The sequence below is a fragment of the Dipodomys spectabilis genome, unplaced genomic scaffold, assembly GCF_019054845.1.
Source record: "Dipodomys spectabilis isolate Male_0828 unplaced genomic scaffold, ASM1905484v1 ptg000492l, whole genome shotgun sequence".
In the NCBI taxonomy this organism is placed as follows: domain Eukaryota; kingdom Metazoa; phylum Chordata; class Mammalia; order Rodentia; family Heteromyidae; genus Dipodomys; species Dipodomys spectabilis.
The window spans coordinates 1,330,233-1,345,567 of NW_024871169.1; the positions used below are offsets into that span (position 1 = coordinate 1,330,233).

The 15,335-nt window shown below is 46.7% G+C and overlaps 1 protein-coding gene across 4 annotated transcripts in view; it reads right to left on the minus strand.

Annotated features, from left to right (window-relative positions):
- Nucleotides 1-2,493: 2,493 nt before the first annotated feature.
- The window catches only part of Cacna1f (calcium voltage-gated channel subunit alpha1 F), a 41,663-nt gene continuing 28,821 nt past the window's right edge, over nucleotides 2,494-15,335 (minus strand). For all 4 annotated transcript variants that reach the window (XM_042669222.1, XM_042669220.1, XM_042669221.1 and 1 more), the window contains 17 exons: nucleotides 15,030-15,050; nucleotides 14,693-14,821; nucleotides 13,765-13,830; nucleotides 13,398-13,489; nucleotides 12,609-12,768; nucleotides 12,247-12,374; nucleotides 11,868-11,964; nucleotides 11,585-11,687; nucleotides 10,942-11,043; nucleotides 10,616-10,746; nucleotides 9,039-9,176; nucleotides 7,924-8,093; nucleotides 6,687-6,794; nucleotides 6,169-6,296; nucleotides 5,492-5,604; nucleotides 2,878-3,075; nucleotides 2,494-2,724 (listed from right to left, as the gene is read on the minus strand). In XM_042669222.1, the coding sequence (XP_042525156.1) occupies nucleotides 2,494-2,724; nucleotides 2,878-3,075; nucleotides 5,492-5,604; nucleotides 6,169-6,296; nucleotides 6,687-6,794; nucleotides 7,924-8,093; nucleotides 9,039-9,176; nucleotides 10,616-10,746; nucleotides 10,942-11,043; nucleotides 11,585-11,687; nucleotides 11,868-11,964; nucleotides 12,247-12,374; nucleotides 12,609-12,768; nucleotides 13,398-13,489; nucleotides 13,765-13,830; nucleotides 14,693-14,821; nucleotides 15,030-15,050 (2,115 nt within the window). The remainder of the gene's footprint in view (nucleotides 2,725-2,877; nucleotides 3,076-5,491; nucleotides 5,605-6,168; nucleotides 6,297-6,686; nucleotides 6,795-7,923; nucleotides 8,094-9,038; nucleotides 9,177-10,615; nucleotides 10,747-10,941; nucleotides 11,044-11,584; nucleotides 11,688-11,867; nucleotides 11,965-12,246; nucleotides 12,375-12,608; nucleotides 12,769-13,397; nucleotides 13,490-13,764; nucleotides 13,831-14,692; nucleotides 14,822-15,029; nucleotides 15,051-15,335) is intronic.

Genomic DNA, 15,335 nt, shown 5'->3' on the forward strand with positions numbered 1-15,335 from the left:
TTCTTGCCATCTCCTCTCTCACCTCCTCTTGCTTAAGGGGACCATCATTTCTGCCAGTTTTAGCATCTCCAGTCTCTTCCCCCTCCCTTCTGTTTTCAGCACAGCTATGGGAGTATCTATTTAAAATGCAAAGTTAACCATGTCACTACCCTACTCAAATTCTTATGGTTTCTCATTGTCTTAGAAACAAACCCATGTTTTGGGGGCCAGTAGCCAAGGCTCTGTATGATCTGGACTCAGGTGGCTTCTTCTACTTCATCCCTCAGCAGTCTCCCGTCTCCCTTCTTTTATTATTTTTTGGCTGAGGGCGGGAGTGTAGGTTGGTTGTGGTACTAGGGCTTGAACTAAGGGCCTGGGAGCTGTTCCTTAGCTATTATTATTATCATTATTATTTTATTGTTATTATTAAGGTGATATATAGAATGGCTACTATTTCATAAGTCAGGTAATGAGTACATTTCTTTTTGGACGATGTCACCCTCCTTAGCTTTTTTTCCTCAAGTCTAGGTGCTCTATCACTTGAGCAGCACTTCTAGTTCTAGCTTTTTGGTAGCTAATTGGAGCTAAGATTCTCACAGACTTTCCTGCCCTGTCTGGCTTTGAATGATGATCCTCAGATCTCAGTTGCTTGGGTTGCTAACAGGTGTGAGGCTCCAGCCTCTTCTTCTCTTTCACTCTCTTCACCCTCCCTGCCCATGGCTTGCTGTCCTATTATATACCAGCACAACCATTTCAAGCATTTTTTTTTTTTGTTGGTCGTGGGGCTTGAACTCTGGGCCTGGGCATTGTCCCTCAGCTCTTCAGCTCAAGGCGAGCGCTCTACCACTTGAGCTACAGCGCCACTTCCGGTTTTCTGGTGGTTTATTGGAGATAGGAGTCTCACGGTCTCTCCTGCCCGGGCTGGCTTTGAACCGCGATCCTCAGATCTCAGCCTCCTGAGTAGCTAGGATTACAGGCGTGAGCCACCAGCGCCTGGCCATTTCAAGCATTTGTTTCAATGCTTAGTGTAACTCTCTGGAGTTCCAGTCTTTACTGTGGCTTCCCCTTCCATTTCAATGTAGCTTGATTGACACAAATGAGAAACCCCTACTGTGAGTGAGGTGGTGACTGTAAGTTAGACTCTCCTCAGTAGTGGCCCCATCCTCCATCATTCACTACAATGATTCCAATTCCTTTGTTTTTTTTTTTTTGTCGGTCATGGGGCTTGAACTCTGGGCCTGGGCGTTGTCCCTCAGCTCTTCAGCTCATGGCGAGCGCTCTACCACTTGAGCTACAGCGCCACTTCCGGTTTTCTGGTGGTTTATTGGAGATAGGAGTCTCACGGTCTCTCCTGCCTGGGCTGGCTTTGAACCGCGATCCTCAGATCTCAGCCTCCTGAATAGCTAGGATTACAGGCGTGAGCCACCAGCGCCCGGCTCCAATTCCTTTGGAGTGGAACTAATTCCCACTTGGGGTAAGCCTTGTTGCATGTCTAAGCCAGCTCAGTTTGCCCTGAGGGAAGCCCAACATGGCTCCTGGCACACAGTAAGTGCCTGAGAAGCCTTCCATGACGGAACAAAGGTGGGGTGATAAGCAAAGGTGGAGCAAGAATCAGAAAAAGGATAGTGGAGGTTGTGGCTCAAGTGGTAGAACTTCGGCCTTGAGCAGAAGAGCCAAGTGAAAGCAGAAAGTTCTGAGTTCAAGTCCCAGTACTGGCACTTGGACAGCTATGTGAGAGGAGAGTGGGTAACTCTTACGCGGTTTCAGGAAGGTCAGGGGACTCTGAGCAGGTTCCCAAGGGCTACCAGCCCCACCCTTTGTTGTCACCTATATTTTCTACTAATGGATTTAGGTTTTCTTCTTTCTCAGGTAGAAGACAGGAGATGGGAGACAGGGTAATCTCAACTTAGCCTCCTTGAAATTCCTGATGCCATAATAGGACCCTTCTTCCTAAAATACATTTTGTACCAGCCACCTCCAACCTCCAGGCCTTTCTACTGAGTCTCTTACAGGCGTCTTTATCGTTTCCTTTCCACTTGTCTGTCCTTCCTTCTTCAGTCTGCCCTGACTGACCCCTCATTGTGGAAATCTGCTTTTCCCTACCATCCAAGTACCTGCCACATCTTCTCTTTCCCCCTTCCTCCATCTCTGCCCAGTGCCCTCCTCCTCCCCCACCACCTCCGCTCTGTCTCCAGCTTTTTTTGGCTGCTGTCTCTTCCTCCTCCTCCTCCCTCCTTCCCTGACGCTGAATAATCAGGCCTAGCTGTCCTGGTTTCTGGAAATACCCATGTGTGGGCAGTAGCTCAGGGCTGGAACTGGGGAAGGAAGGAAGGAAGGAAGGATGGATGGATGGATGGATGGATGGATGGATGGATGGATAGGTGGATGTGTGGGGATGACTGGGCAGACCCCTCAGGGCAAAGATACCCAAACACAGCAATATGTGGTCCATGTCTGTCCCCTTCTGGAGAGGGGAGACACCAGCTTTATTGAGTCTTGGAGGGGGTGATGAATTCAGATGGCATGGACACAGGCCATCTCATCTCTCAGGTCCTCTTCGTCAAAGCGGGAGAGGATGGACTCTTCATCACTGTACAGTGAGTTAGTGCCCTGTGCCAGCAGGTCACTGGCAGCACTGTCCATCTCATCCAATGTCAGACAACATGCATCTGCAATCTCCTGCTTGGCTAGAGCCACGAAGTGTGGGTCTCGGGCAAAGAGGCCCAGGCCCTCGGAGATCAGTACCTGGGGGATGCAAGTGGGATCACCATTGATCAAAGGCACACACATAATGTGCCTGACACAGAACATGGAGACTCCTTTACCTTCCTTCCTAAGTGCCCACCACTTCCCCTTACACCCCAGCCTCTTTGACTACATCACCCCTCACAGACTTACAGCCTCCACCAAGCTGTCGGCGCTGCCTCTCTTGCGGTGGCTAGGGTCTGGGTGAGTTCCAGGCACGTGCAGACAGGTAAAGGTGCGAAGTGGACCACTGGATTTGCCAAGATATCCTTCCCCCGCTGTGCCCTCTTCCACCAACAATAGTGGGGCATATAAGAGTCGTCCCCTCTGAGGAGGGGTGGCCCAGGAACCCTAAACCAGAATAAACATCAAAGGGACAGGGATTGACAGGAGGCTGTAAGGGTCTTGAACTCCCTCTTGTGAGTCTCATCCCTCTCTCTCAATACAAAAATAGAGTAAAAGAGAACATATGTGTGCTGGGTTCCAGTGGCTCACACCTGTAATCTTAGCTACTCAGGAAGCTGAGAGCTGAGGATCATGCTTCAAAGCCAGCCAGTCCAGGCAGGAAAGTCTGTGACACGTTTATCTCCAAATAATCACCAAAAAGCCAAAAGTGGAGCAGTGGCTCAAATGGTAGAGTGCCAGCCTTGAGTGAAGAAGCTAAGGGATAGCACCAAGGCATTGAGTTCTAGATTCTGTATTGGCCCCCACACACAAAAAATCCCAGAATAAGCAATAGATGTAAATTAGACTTGATGTTCTTTCTTTTCTTTTCTTTTTTTGGGTCCTGTCCTGGGGTCTGAACTCTGGGCCTGGGCGCTGTCCCTCAGCTCTTCAGCTCAAGGCTAGTGCTCTACTACTTGAGCCACAGTGCCACTTCCAGCTTTTTTCTTTTTGCTTATGTGGTGCTGAGGAATTGAGCCCAGGGCCTCAAGCATGCAGGCAAGTGCTCTACCACTGAGCCACCTTCCCAGCCCTGTTTTCTTTTTCTTTTTTCTTTTCTTGCCAGTCTTGAGGTTTGAAATCAGAACCTGGGCATTGTCCCTCAGCTTCTTTTTCTCAAGGGTAGTGCTATACCACTTGAGCCACAGCACCACTTCTGGCTTTATCTGAGTGGTTTATTGGAGATAAAGCATTTCACTCACTTTCTTGCCTGGGCTGGCTTTGAACCATGGTCCTTAGATCTCACCCTCCTGAGTAGCTAGGATTATAAGCATGAGCTACCAGCACCCAGCTCATCTTTTCTTTATTTCCAAGTGTAATTTAAGTTATTTTATTATTTTATTTTTATTTTAGTTTTATATTTATTTTAGTTTTATTTTTAGTGACAAGGTCTCATTATATAGGCCTGGTTATCCTGGAGCTAGTGATTTTCCTGCCTCAGCCTTAGAGGAATATACCACCATGAATGGCTTCTTTTCCCTTCTTTTTCTTTCTTTCTTTCTTTCTTCCTTCCTTCCTTCCTTCCTTCCTTCCTTCCTTCCTTCCTTCCTTCCTTCCTTCCTTCCTTCCTTCCTTCCTTCTCTCTCTCCCTCCCTCCCTCCTCCCTTCCTTTTTATTATTATTATTATTATTATTATTTTGGGTCCAGTCATGGGGCCTGAACTCGGCCTGGGCACTGTCCCTCAGCTCTTCAGCTCAAGGCTAGTGCTCTACCACTTGAGCCACAGTGACACTTCCGTTTTTTTTTTTTTTTTTTGCTTATGTGGTGCTGAGGAATAGAACCCAGGGCCTCAGGCATGCAAGGCAAGTGCTCTACCACTGAGCCATCTTCCCAGCCCCTTATTATTATTATTATTAATAATAATAATATTGTTGGGCTTGAACTCTGGGCCTCGGTGCTGTCCCTGAGCTCTTCAGCTTAAAACAAGCCTTCTACCACTTGAGCCACAGCACCACTTTCTTTCTTTTTTCTAGTACTTGGTCTTTTGTTATTTTTTTGTCAGTTATGGGGCTTGAACTCTGGGCCTGGGCACTGTCCCTGAGCTCTTCAGCTCAAGGCTAGTGCTCTACCACTTGAACCACAGCACCACTTCTGGCTTTTTCTGCTTATGTGGTGCTGAGGAATCGAACCCAGGGCCTCATGCATGCAAGGCAATCACTCTACCACTGAGCCACCTTCCCAACCCTCTAGTACTGGGTCTTAAGACCTCCCTTGTTCAGCTAGTTTGATTATCTGGAAGTCTAACACTTGAGTCATGCCCCCAGCCAAGCTTTTTGCTCGTTAATTTGGAGATGGAGTATTTCAGACTTTTCTGCCCAGACTGGCCTTGAACCATGATTCTTAGGATGCCAGTCCCCTGAGTAGCTAGAATTACAGGCATGAGCTACAGGTGCCCAGCTTAATATTCTCCCCCTCTCCCTCCTCACTCTCTCTTTGTTTCTTTCTTTGTTTCTTTTTCCTTCTCTTTGATTCAAATCTGGCTGTTTTTTATTTGTGGTGGTGGAGATGGTACTCAGGGCCATCCTTTACCATATAAAGCAATTGCTCTACCACTGAGCTCCACTCCTAGCCAGAAGCTCCACTCCCTTCACAAGGCCTAGATTTAATTGTTGCTGCCTAATAGCTGTGTGATCTTGGGCAGATCAACTTCTCGGCCTCAATTCCCTCATCTATAAAACGGGAGCAGTAATACCTAGCTCACAAGTACAAAGAGGATTATGTGCACTCGTTCACATGTGTCCCATTTTGCTGACAGCCTGACGGGTAGTGTGTTTGATAAGTTCAACTTAGGCTCCCCCACCCCTGCAGACCCCAGCACCTCACCTGAGCTCTGCCAGGCCCTGAGTTCCGCCCACGATGATAGGTGCCTGGGATGGGTAAATCTTCACAACTTCCCTGGCGTTGCAGACACTGGATGGTGAAGGAGGGCTTTCGATCTGGAGGCAAAGAACAAGGTTGGTCCATCTCTATCTCTCAGTTCTGTTTGTCCTTAGGAGACCTGGAGGGCTCATCCAAAATCTTTTTATTTTTGTGTCAGACCCGAGGCTTGAACTAGAGCCTGAGCACTGTCTCTAAGCTTTTTTGCTCAAGGCTAGCACTCTACCTCTTGTGCCACAGCTCCATTTTCAGCTTTTTTCCCTGTTAAATTGGAGATTAAATCTTACAGACTCTTCTGCCTAGATTGGATTAGAACTTTTATTCTCAGATATCAACCTCCTGGGTAGCTAAGATTACATGGATGGGCCATTGGTACCTGGCCCCTCAGTCCTACTCTCTCTCTCTCTCTTTTTTTTGCTAGTCCTGGGGCTTGAACTCAGGGCCTGGGCACTGTTCCTGAATTTCTTTTGCTCAAGGCTAGCACTCTACCACTTGAGCCATAGCACCACTTATGTCTTTTTCTGTTTATGTGCTACTGAGGAATTGAACCCAGGGCTTCATGAATGCTAGGCAAGCACTCTACCAGTAAGCCACATTCCCAGCCTCCTCATTCCTATACTTACCTGCAGGTGTGGGGGGCAGCAGACGTCGACGTTGTATGTGGTGCCCATTTACGAATCTCTGGGATCGTTGAGGTGGCAGAAGGACTGGGGTTGACATAGTCCCTGCCTGTTCATCTATGTAGGAGAGCCTGTGCAGAAGGGTCAGGTGTGAACTGAGGTCTAGGACCCAGTGTTGGAGGTACCTGGCCCCTCAGTCCTAGTCCAAGTCCTAGTCCTAGTCCTAGTCCTAGTCCAAGACCATAGTCTTGCCCTCCCTGGGTGGTTTCTTTTCTTTTCTTTCTTTTTTTTTGCCAGTCCTGGGGCCTGAACTCTGGGCCTGGGCACTGTCCCTCAGCTCTTCAGCTCAAGGCTAGCATTCTACCACTTGAGCCACAGCCCCACTTCTGGATTCTTCTGTTTATGTGGTGCTGAGGAATTGAACCCAGGGCTTCATGCATGCTAGGCAAGCACTCTACCACTAAGCCACATTCCCAGCCCTGGGAGGTTTCTTATGTGGTGTGCCCTTGTGCCCAGTGTACCGGTCAGGAACTTCCTCTTCTTCATTCTGACTGTCTTGCCCTTTAGTAACCTTGGGCTGAGGACTTCCTTCTTCTGGGATAGTGAACATGAGAGCCCCAGAGTTTCTCCTGGAGAAAGCAATGCACATTAAGCAAATCAATCCAGTCAGGCACTAGTGGCTCACACCTATAATCCTAACTACTTAAGTGCCTGAGATCTGAGAATCTAGGTTTGAAGTCAGCTTGGGCAGGAAAGTCTATGAGACTATTATCTCCAATTAACCACCAAAGAAGCTCGACTGGAGTTGTGGCTCAAGTGGTAGAGTGCTAGCCTTGAGAGAAAAAGCTAAGGACAACACCCAAGCCCTGAGTTCAAGCCCCGGTACTGGCACAAAATAAAGCAAGCCAGGTTTCCCCTTCCCCCAATATATATCCCTGGGTTCCTGTTTTCCATGCTGTATCTCCTACAAAAACACTGAGCTTTACAATTTTTTTTGAGGAACAGTCACACAGCATAAATGTAACTTTTCTGTGTTGGTAACTGGGGCTGGAATACCGGGCCTTGTGTTCTTGCTTGATTTTTACTCAAAGCTATTGTCCTACCACTTGAGCCAAACTTTACTTCTAGCTTCTTGGTGCTTAATCAGAGATAAGAATTCTGCCTTGGCTGGCTTCAAACTTTGGTCCTGATATCTCAGCCTCCTGAGTAGTAAGGATTACAAAAACAAATAAATACATAAGTAAAGAGGAAAAGACTCAAAGTTTCAAAAAACTCAAAGTTGGCCTGCTGAAAAGACAGCATCAACGTGACAACCACGAGTGTTTGCAGGGAGTATAAGCTAGGCATTTGGTATGTATGATGTGTCATGCATTATGCATTTCATTATCCTATGAAGTAAGTGCCATTCTCATCCCCATTTTACAGATGAGGAATTGGAGATTGTAGAAAGAAAATATCTAGTCCAAGTTCACTTAGCAAATGACAGAGCCACTATTTAGAGATTGTAGAAAGAAAATATCTAGTCCAAGTTCACTTAGCAAATGACAGAGCCACTATTTAAATTCAAACCCAGTTGGCTCTATATCATATAACATTGCTGTTTTCATGACTCTTGTTATCCTCTATTCCCACTCATCTAAACACTTCCATCCTTCTTAGACTTTCACTTGAGGGCTTCTAGGCCCTTCTCCTATGCCCCCCAATATGGTGTCTAACTCTTGTTTCCCCTCACACCCTTTCCCAGATGTTAGACTGTACCTGTGAGGCTGTGATGCAGCCTGGGGCATATCAGGCTGTCTGGAATTTGGACCCCTCACATCATCATCACTGGGCCCAGGAGAGAGTGAATCTGGGAGACTTTCCCCAACAGGCAAAGACACAGAAATCCTGGAGCTCCGGCGAGATGGCGGTTGAGAACCCATGGGGGCCTGCAGAAATTCATAAGACTGAGTTTTTTTTTTGTTGTTGTTTTTTTTTTTTGGTCAGTCATGGGGCTTGAACTCTGGGCCTGAGCGCTGTCCCTCAGCTCTTCAGCTCAAGGTTAGTGCTCTACCATTTGAGCCACAGCGCCACTTCTGGTTTTCTAGTGGCTAACTGGAGATAAGAGTCTCACGGACTTTCTTTCTGGGCTAGCTTTGAACCTCGATCCTCAGATCTCAGCCTCCTAAGTAGCTAAGATTATAGGCATGGGCCACCAATGCCTGTCTGAGACGGAGTTTTATATTAGTGTTATGTCTAAGTCATTTGGTTGGTTGCATGTATCTTTCACTGCTCCATGAGTTCCCAGGGGTTTCAATAAAGATTTTTCTAGCTGGGTGCTGGAATCTTAGTTACTCAGAAGGCTGAGATTTAAGGATGGATGTTTGAAGCCAGCCTGGGCAGAAAAGTCCCCATGAGACTCTTATCTCCAATTAACCACTCAAAAACCAGAAGTGGTGCTGTGGCTCAAGTGGTAGAGCACTAGCCTTGAGTATGAAGAGGCTCAGGGACAGTGCCCAGACCCTGCGTTCAAGCCCACAACCGACCATAAAAAAAGATTTTTCCATTGTGAGCCAAGTACTGGTGGCTCACGCATATAATCCTAGCTACTCAGGAAACTGAGATCTGAGGATCATGGTTCAAAGCCAGCTTGGGGAAGACAAATCTCCTGAGACTCTTATAATCAACCAGCAAAAAGCTGGAAGTGAAGGTGTGGCTCAAGTGGCAGAGTCCCAGCTTTGAGTGAAAAAGCTAAGCAAGAACTTGAGGCTCTGAGTTCAAGCCCCAGTACTCAATAGTTTTTCCATTTGGGGAGACACCATGAAAGTCATGTAGGGGTTAGAAGGAATATTTTAAACTCCAGAGTTCCTGGGGAAATTAAAACTTGTCCTCACTTTGTATGTTTCTGTATCTTTCTGAGCCTCCTCCTCTCTTTCTTGTTGCTCTTCTTCCTCCTCTTCTTCCTCCTCCGTGTCACAGGTGAGGGCCTGCCGAATCTCAGGACCCAAGTCCTGTAGGCTCCTTAGACCAGCCTATGGGGATAAAAAACAACAATAGGCTGGAGGGGATGTGGCCAAAAGGGAACCCTACTGCATTGTTGGTAGGAATGTAAACTTGTTCAACCACTTTGGAAAGCAGTATGGAGGTTCTTCAGAAGATTCCACATAGAGCTCCTCTATGACCCAGCAATCCCACTTTTGGGCATTTGCTCAAACTATCACAAACAAGTGTATACTAAAGCTATCAGCACAACTATGTTTATTGCAGCATTATTCACCATAGCTAAGATATGGAACCAACCCAGATGCCCCTCAGTAGATGAATGGATCAAGAAAATGTGATACACACACACACACACACACACACACACACACACACACACACACAATGAAATTCTTTGCCTCCATCAGAAAGAATGACATTGCCCCATTTGTTAGGAAATGGAAAGACTTGGAAGAAATTATATTAAGTGAAGTAATCCCGGCCCAAAGAAACATAGGTCCCATGGTTCCCCTTATTTGCAATAACTAGGACTAGCAGAAAAGGTCAAAAGCTATGTACATATGACCATATAAGATGATGTTAAGTGAAATGAACCCCAAGACAGAGACACAAGTGGTTTTTTTTCTTGCTGTTGCTTTTTTAAAACATACTTATAATATGCTATGTGATTTTTTTGTTTCTTTTGTATGCTCTTCCCTCATGGTATTACCCCTGTTTTCACTGTATTTGATTCTGGTGCCCTGCATAATGTATACACACTTTTCTAATTTGGGGAAGGGAAGGGAATAAACAAAATGCTTAAATAGGGATACAGGCTAACCCATTGTAACAATGAGATGTACAAGACACTATGTTGAAAACGAACTTTACAACTTGTGGGGAGGAGAGAGGGAGGAGTTGGGGAGGTGGGGAGGGAAGGGATGATAGGGGAAAAATAAATGAAGAGGTAACAATGCTTGATAGGAAATGTACTTATTACCTTACTCATGTAACTGTAAACCCTTTGTACACTATCTTTTTTACAATAAAAATGTATTAAAAAACAACAACAGGGAAATTGGCAGCTCAGGGTTTACATGCATACAAGGGTGTGCACACAGGGTGGGTTCTCAGCCACCCCTGACTCTCTATTGGGCCTGGGGTCTGACTTTCCTCATCTATGACATAAGTTTCATGAGATCAAGAAAGAGGTCAGGCTGTTGCTGGTAGCTCTCGCCTGTAATGAGATCTGAGGATCGTGGTTAGAAGCCAGCCTGGGCAGGAAACTCCATGAGACTCTTATCTCCAATAAACTACTCAAAAAAAAGCCAGAAGTGGTACTGTGGCTCAAGTGATAGAGAACTCGCCTTGACCAAAAGAAGCTTCAGACAGTGCCCAGGCCCAGAGTTCAAGTCCCAGGAACAGAAAAGAAAAAGAAAGAGATCAGCCTACACACTCGCACAGTCACACTAGGCCTTGTGCTGAAAACCTGAAGGACAGAGGATGTGCTGGGTGGGGCCTCAGTTCCTAGTAGCCCCTTTTCTTTCCTCCTCCGGAATTTTCGGAAATAATCTTGGATCAGGAAAGTGGCATAGAATTTGCCCACGGTGACCTCCTCCTCTGGGGACAAAGGAAAGAGGACAAAGTTACACAGAGGTCCACTGCCCTACCACTGCCTCTCTACTTCCTACCCAAAAGCAAGAATTGCCCCTTACCCTAGGGCCAATGCTGGTTTTGTGATGGAGAGCAGACGATATGAGCAGATGATATGAGCAATCACCCAGGATCAAGGATTAGGGTGAAGGGGGCACTCACCATCTGGAGGGGGGATGACTTCATCTAACAGCTTCTGCTTTATCCGCTTCCAGATTTTTTTGATGACCATCCGTAACTCCTGGTTGGCTTGCTCCAGGTTCCCTACATTGGAAGGAGGAGAATGAAGTGCAGATGAAATAAGAAGAACATTTGTAGTTGCCACTAATTGTTAGTTAGGGGCTTGAAAACTTTGATCAAAACTAATCATAATCCCCATCAGACAAGATGGGGACATCAGTCTGGAGGAACTTCATGATGTATCTGAGGTATCAGAGCAAAGATTTGGGTCTTCCACTTTCTGAGTTGCTCCTGATACTCTCCCAAAGGACTCTCCTATTCTTTTATCTCTACTTCTCCTCCCATTTCCCACACTTTTTGCTTTGTTTCCCTGCCCCTTTATTTCTTTGTGTTGCTACTGGGGCTTGAACTTAGGGCCTAAGCACTGTCCCTTAGTTTTGTTTGCTCAAGGCTAGTGTTCTACAACTTCAGACACAACTTTACTTCTGTCCTTTTGGTGCTTAATCACAGATAAGGGTCTCACAGGCTTTCCTGCCTGGGCTGGCTTTGGACTATGATCCTTAGATCTCAGCCTCAGCTAGATTACAGGCTACTTATGCTGGTGAGCCACCAGCACCCGGCTCACCTTCTGTCTTGATCTTTAAGGATGTTCGCACCAAGGCAAAGAGTGTGGCATTGAATGTCACCGTCCCATCTGAGTTGAGAGGCACGTTCATTGCCACAAGTCTCTGCAACACCAGAATCCATTCTGAGAAAATGCCAGGTATGTAGACAAGAATACCTAGACTCAGAAACCTTTGGTTTGTGAGCAAACAGCTATCCCAACCCAAGACAAGTCCTTGTCCCTCCCTATCTAGTACAGAGCCCTCCCAAAGACCAGAAGTAGACGGGAAAGGTGGAACACAAACCTTACAGGCCACTCGATGTGGGCACAGCTTCCCAAATCCCAGGGGGGGCTGGATGCGTCTCAGCAGGGCAACCACGTCCAGGTGCTTGATGCGGCCCCTGGGGCAGTTGGGGGAGGTTCCACTGGACTGGCAATACCCACTCCAGCCCTTTCTTGAGGCCCAACCAGCTCATCGTCACCTCCCACACTAATACTCTAAAGTCTTGCAGGAAAGAACTGAAGGATAGTTGGAGAGGATAGAGACAGGCACAGTAGAGATCCGGGGGCACCTATTGGTAGGTAATAGGATGCACGAGTCACAGATTCTGGGGCTAAAGGACTATAAAGGGCATTTTTGCATTGTCCCCTGGAGATTCTAGGTTAAAGGTTAAAGGGCATACTTGGCCCCAGGATCATATTCAGACCAGATCCTCTTGAATTCATCAAGGTGATGGGGGCCCAGGATAGACCAATCTCTTGTCAAATAATCGAAGTTGTCCATGATCACAGCCACGAAGAGATTTATGATCTGTGGACCAGTGAGCAAGCAAGAGTTAGGGGCACTGAAGAGTCAGGTCATGGGGGATTGGAGGGAGGCCAGGATGATCCTAAATTATCAATAGGTTATGAGTCTCTAGGTAGATTGTATTATCATGCCAGCCCCCTCAAGATCTGGGCTGCTTGTCTCACTTGGGCATCCCTGGGCCCCCTGGAGGCCAGCCCTTATGGCAATGGCAGTGGCTGTGGGGGAAATGGTTCTCACCAGGAAGGCACAGAGCATGAAGAAGCTGATAAAATAGGCAATGGCAAAATTGCTACCACAGGTAAACTCCTCGCCAGGGCCAAAATCAGACTCTGGGTCACATCGGTTTCCAGGAAGGCTGGCGAGCATTATCTCCTGCCATGCCTCACCAGTAGCACACCTGGAGAGGGCACACAGGAGCGGCATTTTGTAGGAGAGGCTATGCAATCATGGAAATCGTGGAATTATGGAGGATTGGGAGAGTGAGGAGGTAGCCTACTTCTCTCCAGGGTTTACTCCTTGCACACACATAATGATACTTTAACAGCTAGCATGACCATGTTGATAATAGTGATTTTTTGGGGAGCTGGTCCTGGGGATTGAACTCAGGGCCTGGACATTGTCCCTGAGCTTTTTTTTTTTTTGCTCAAGACTAGTGCTCTATCTCTTGAGCCACAGTTCCATTTCCAGTATTTTGGTGGTTAGTTGAATGTAAGAGTCTCATTGACTTTGCTGCCTGGGCTGGCTTCAAATCAGGATCCTCAGATCTCAGCCTCTTGAGCAGCTAGGATTGCCTCTTACAGATGAAGGCACTGTGGATTCAGAAAGGGGTTGTATTTTCCAGTCAGAAAAAGAATGGCTGTGAGTAGAATAATTTAATAATTTTCCCCAAATCATACCCTGAAAAGCTTTCAGGCTATATGGAACTCCAGGATGCCCTGTTCAAGCAGTCTGGGACCCAGAGAGGGTGTAGGAAAAACCTAAGGGCATACTGGTGACCAAGGTGGCAAGGAAGTGGGAAGATGTCACCTGAACAGAAGCAGCACAGCCTGTGGAAAGGTCTGGAAGTTGTTGTTTCGGTTGATCTGTGTGCCATCTTGAAGAGCCACCTTGCCAAACATCTGTAGGCACACATAGGTTATATAAGGGGGTAAACCCATGCCTCTCACTATATGTTTCCACCCATTTCATATCTGCTAATAGGTAGAAGGTCCTCATAATGAATGCTGACAAGCAGGCATGGCAGATCCATTTCATGGATGTATTAGACTGACCCCGGGCCATCCAGTTTGTCTGTTTTTCTACCCACAACCCTTGCTTTGGGGCTATTCCTATCCAATTGTTTCCCTTCCTGTAGAAGGGGGCCAGAAGATTGTTGCTTAGGGTCTCCACTTACCTGCATTCCAATGACAGCATAGATGAAGAATATCATTGCTATGAGAAGAGCCACATAGGGTAAGGCCTATGGGGATAGGAAGATAGATGCTTAGGTTCAGGCCAAACTATAAGTCCCAGAATGCACTGTTTCTCCTAGCTTGGGCTTGTTGGGAGATGAGTTCATAATCAAAATACCTAGGACTGGGCTGAGCTACTCAGAAAGCAGAGATCAGGAGGATTGAGACTCAAGGTTAGCCCAGGCAAAAAGTGAATGGGACATCATCTCAACAAATAAGCTAGACATGTGTCAGGTACTGGTGGCTTAGGCCTATAATCTTTGCTACTCAGGAGGCTGAAATCTGATCAGGGTTCAAAACTAGCCTGGGCAGGAAAGTACATGAGACTCTTATCCCCAGTTGACTACCAGAAAACTGGAAATGGAACTATGGCTCAAAGTAGTAGAGTGCCAGCTTTGAGCAAAAGAGCTCAGGGACAGCACCTAGGCCCTGAGTTCAAGCCCCATGACTGACAAAAAGAATAAGCTGGACATGGATGTACCCCTTTAAATTTCATCTTCACAGGATGATCACAATCCAAGGCTAATCAGGTAAGATCTCAAGACCCTAACTGAAAAATAACTAACGCATAAAAGGATAGCAGTATGACTCAAATGGTGGGTCACTTGTCTAGCAAACCCAAGGCCCTGAGTTCAAACACAGTACCACCAATAAATAAAGTACCTAAGACTACCAATGTCTTCCAAATGTGTTATTGTACTAAATAGAATATACTAAAGTCAGTGAGGTCAAAGGCATGTTGGGAATTGAGAGCCCAGGAAATAGAGTGGTATTGCATGCTGGGAGATGTAGTTCTGAGGTAGTAGAGCAGCAGACTGAGAGGTAAAGGGTAGAGGTGAGATGTAGTCAAACAGATGGGTTGAAGATTACCTGGAAGGATTTGATGAATGTCCAGAGCAGTGTGCGGATCCCTTCTCCCTTACTGAGAAGCTTGACTAGCCGCATGACTCGGAAGAGGCGAAAGAAGGTGATAGATATTCGAGAGCTGTCCTCAGAGCTCTGTGATTCAGGATACAGAAAGTGATGCTCTGGTCAGCCCCATCCCCATTCAACTCCCTTATTGCATGCTTTGAGCCTCCCAACTGCCATATCCCTCAGAACTCAGCTCTCAGAGTGGTTAAGTAGTATATCTAAGAAGGACTCTTAGGACAAAAGAGAGGAAGGGTAGAAGAGTGGACCAAGAAAGTGTTTATTTTGGGGAGACTACCTCGCCGAGGTGGCCACCATTCTGGAGGGACATATGGCCAAACACAGGTGACAGAAGATATGATGAGAGCAGATGTTCAGATGTGCAAGGAGAGAATGATGGACCAGGTACAGGGCAGGATAGAGGAGGTTATACGGTAATGGATCAGTTTCCAGTTTGTGGAAATAGTTGGTAATCGGGGTAGAAGGGCGAAGAGTATGTAAAGGAGATGAGGAAGGAATGACATTGAAGGGAATGACGGAGCCAGTGTTTCACAGAGATGATGGAGATGAGAACAAATGGACAACCCAATGTAGAAATGGAACC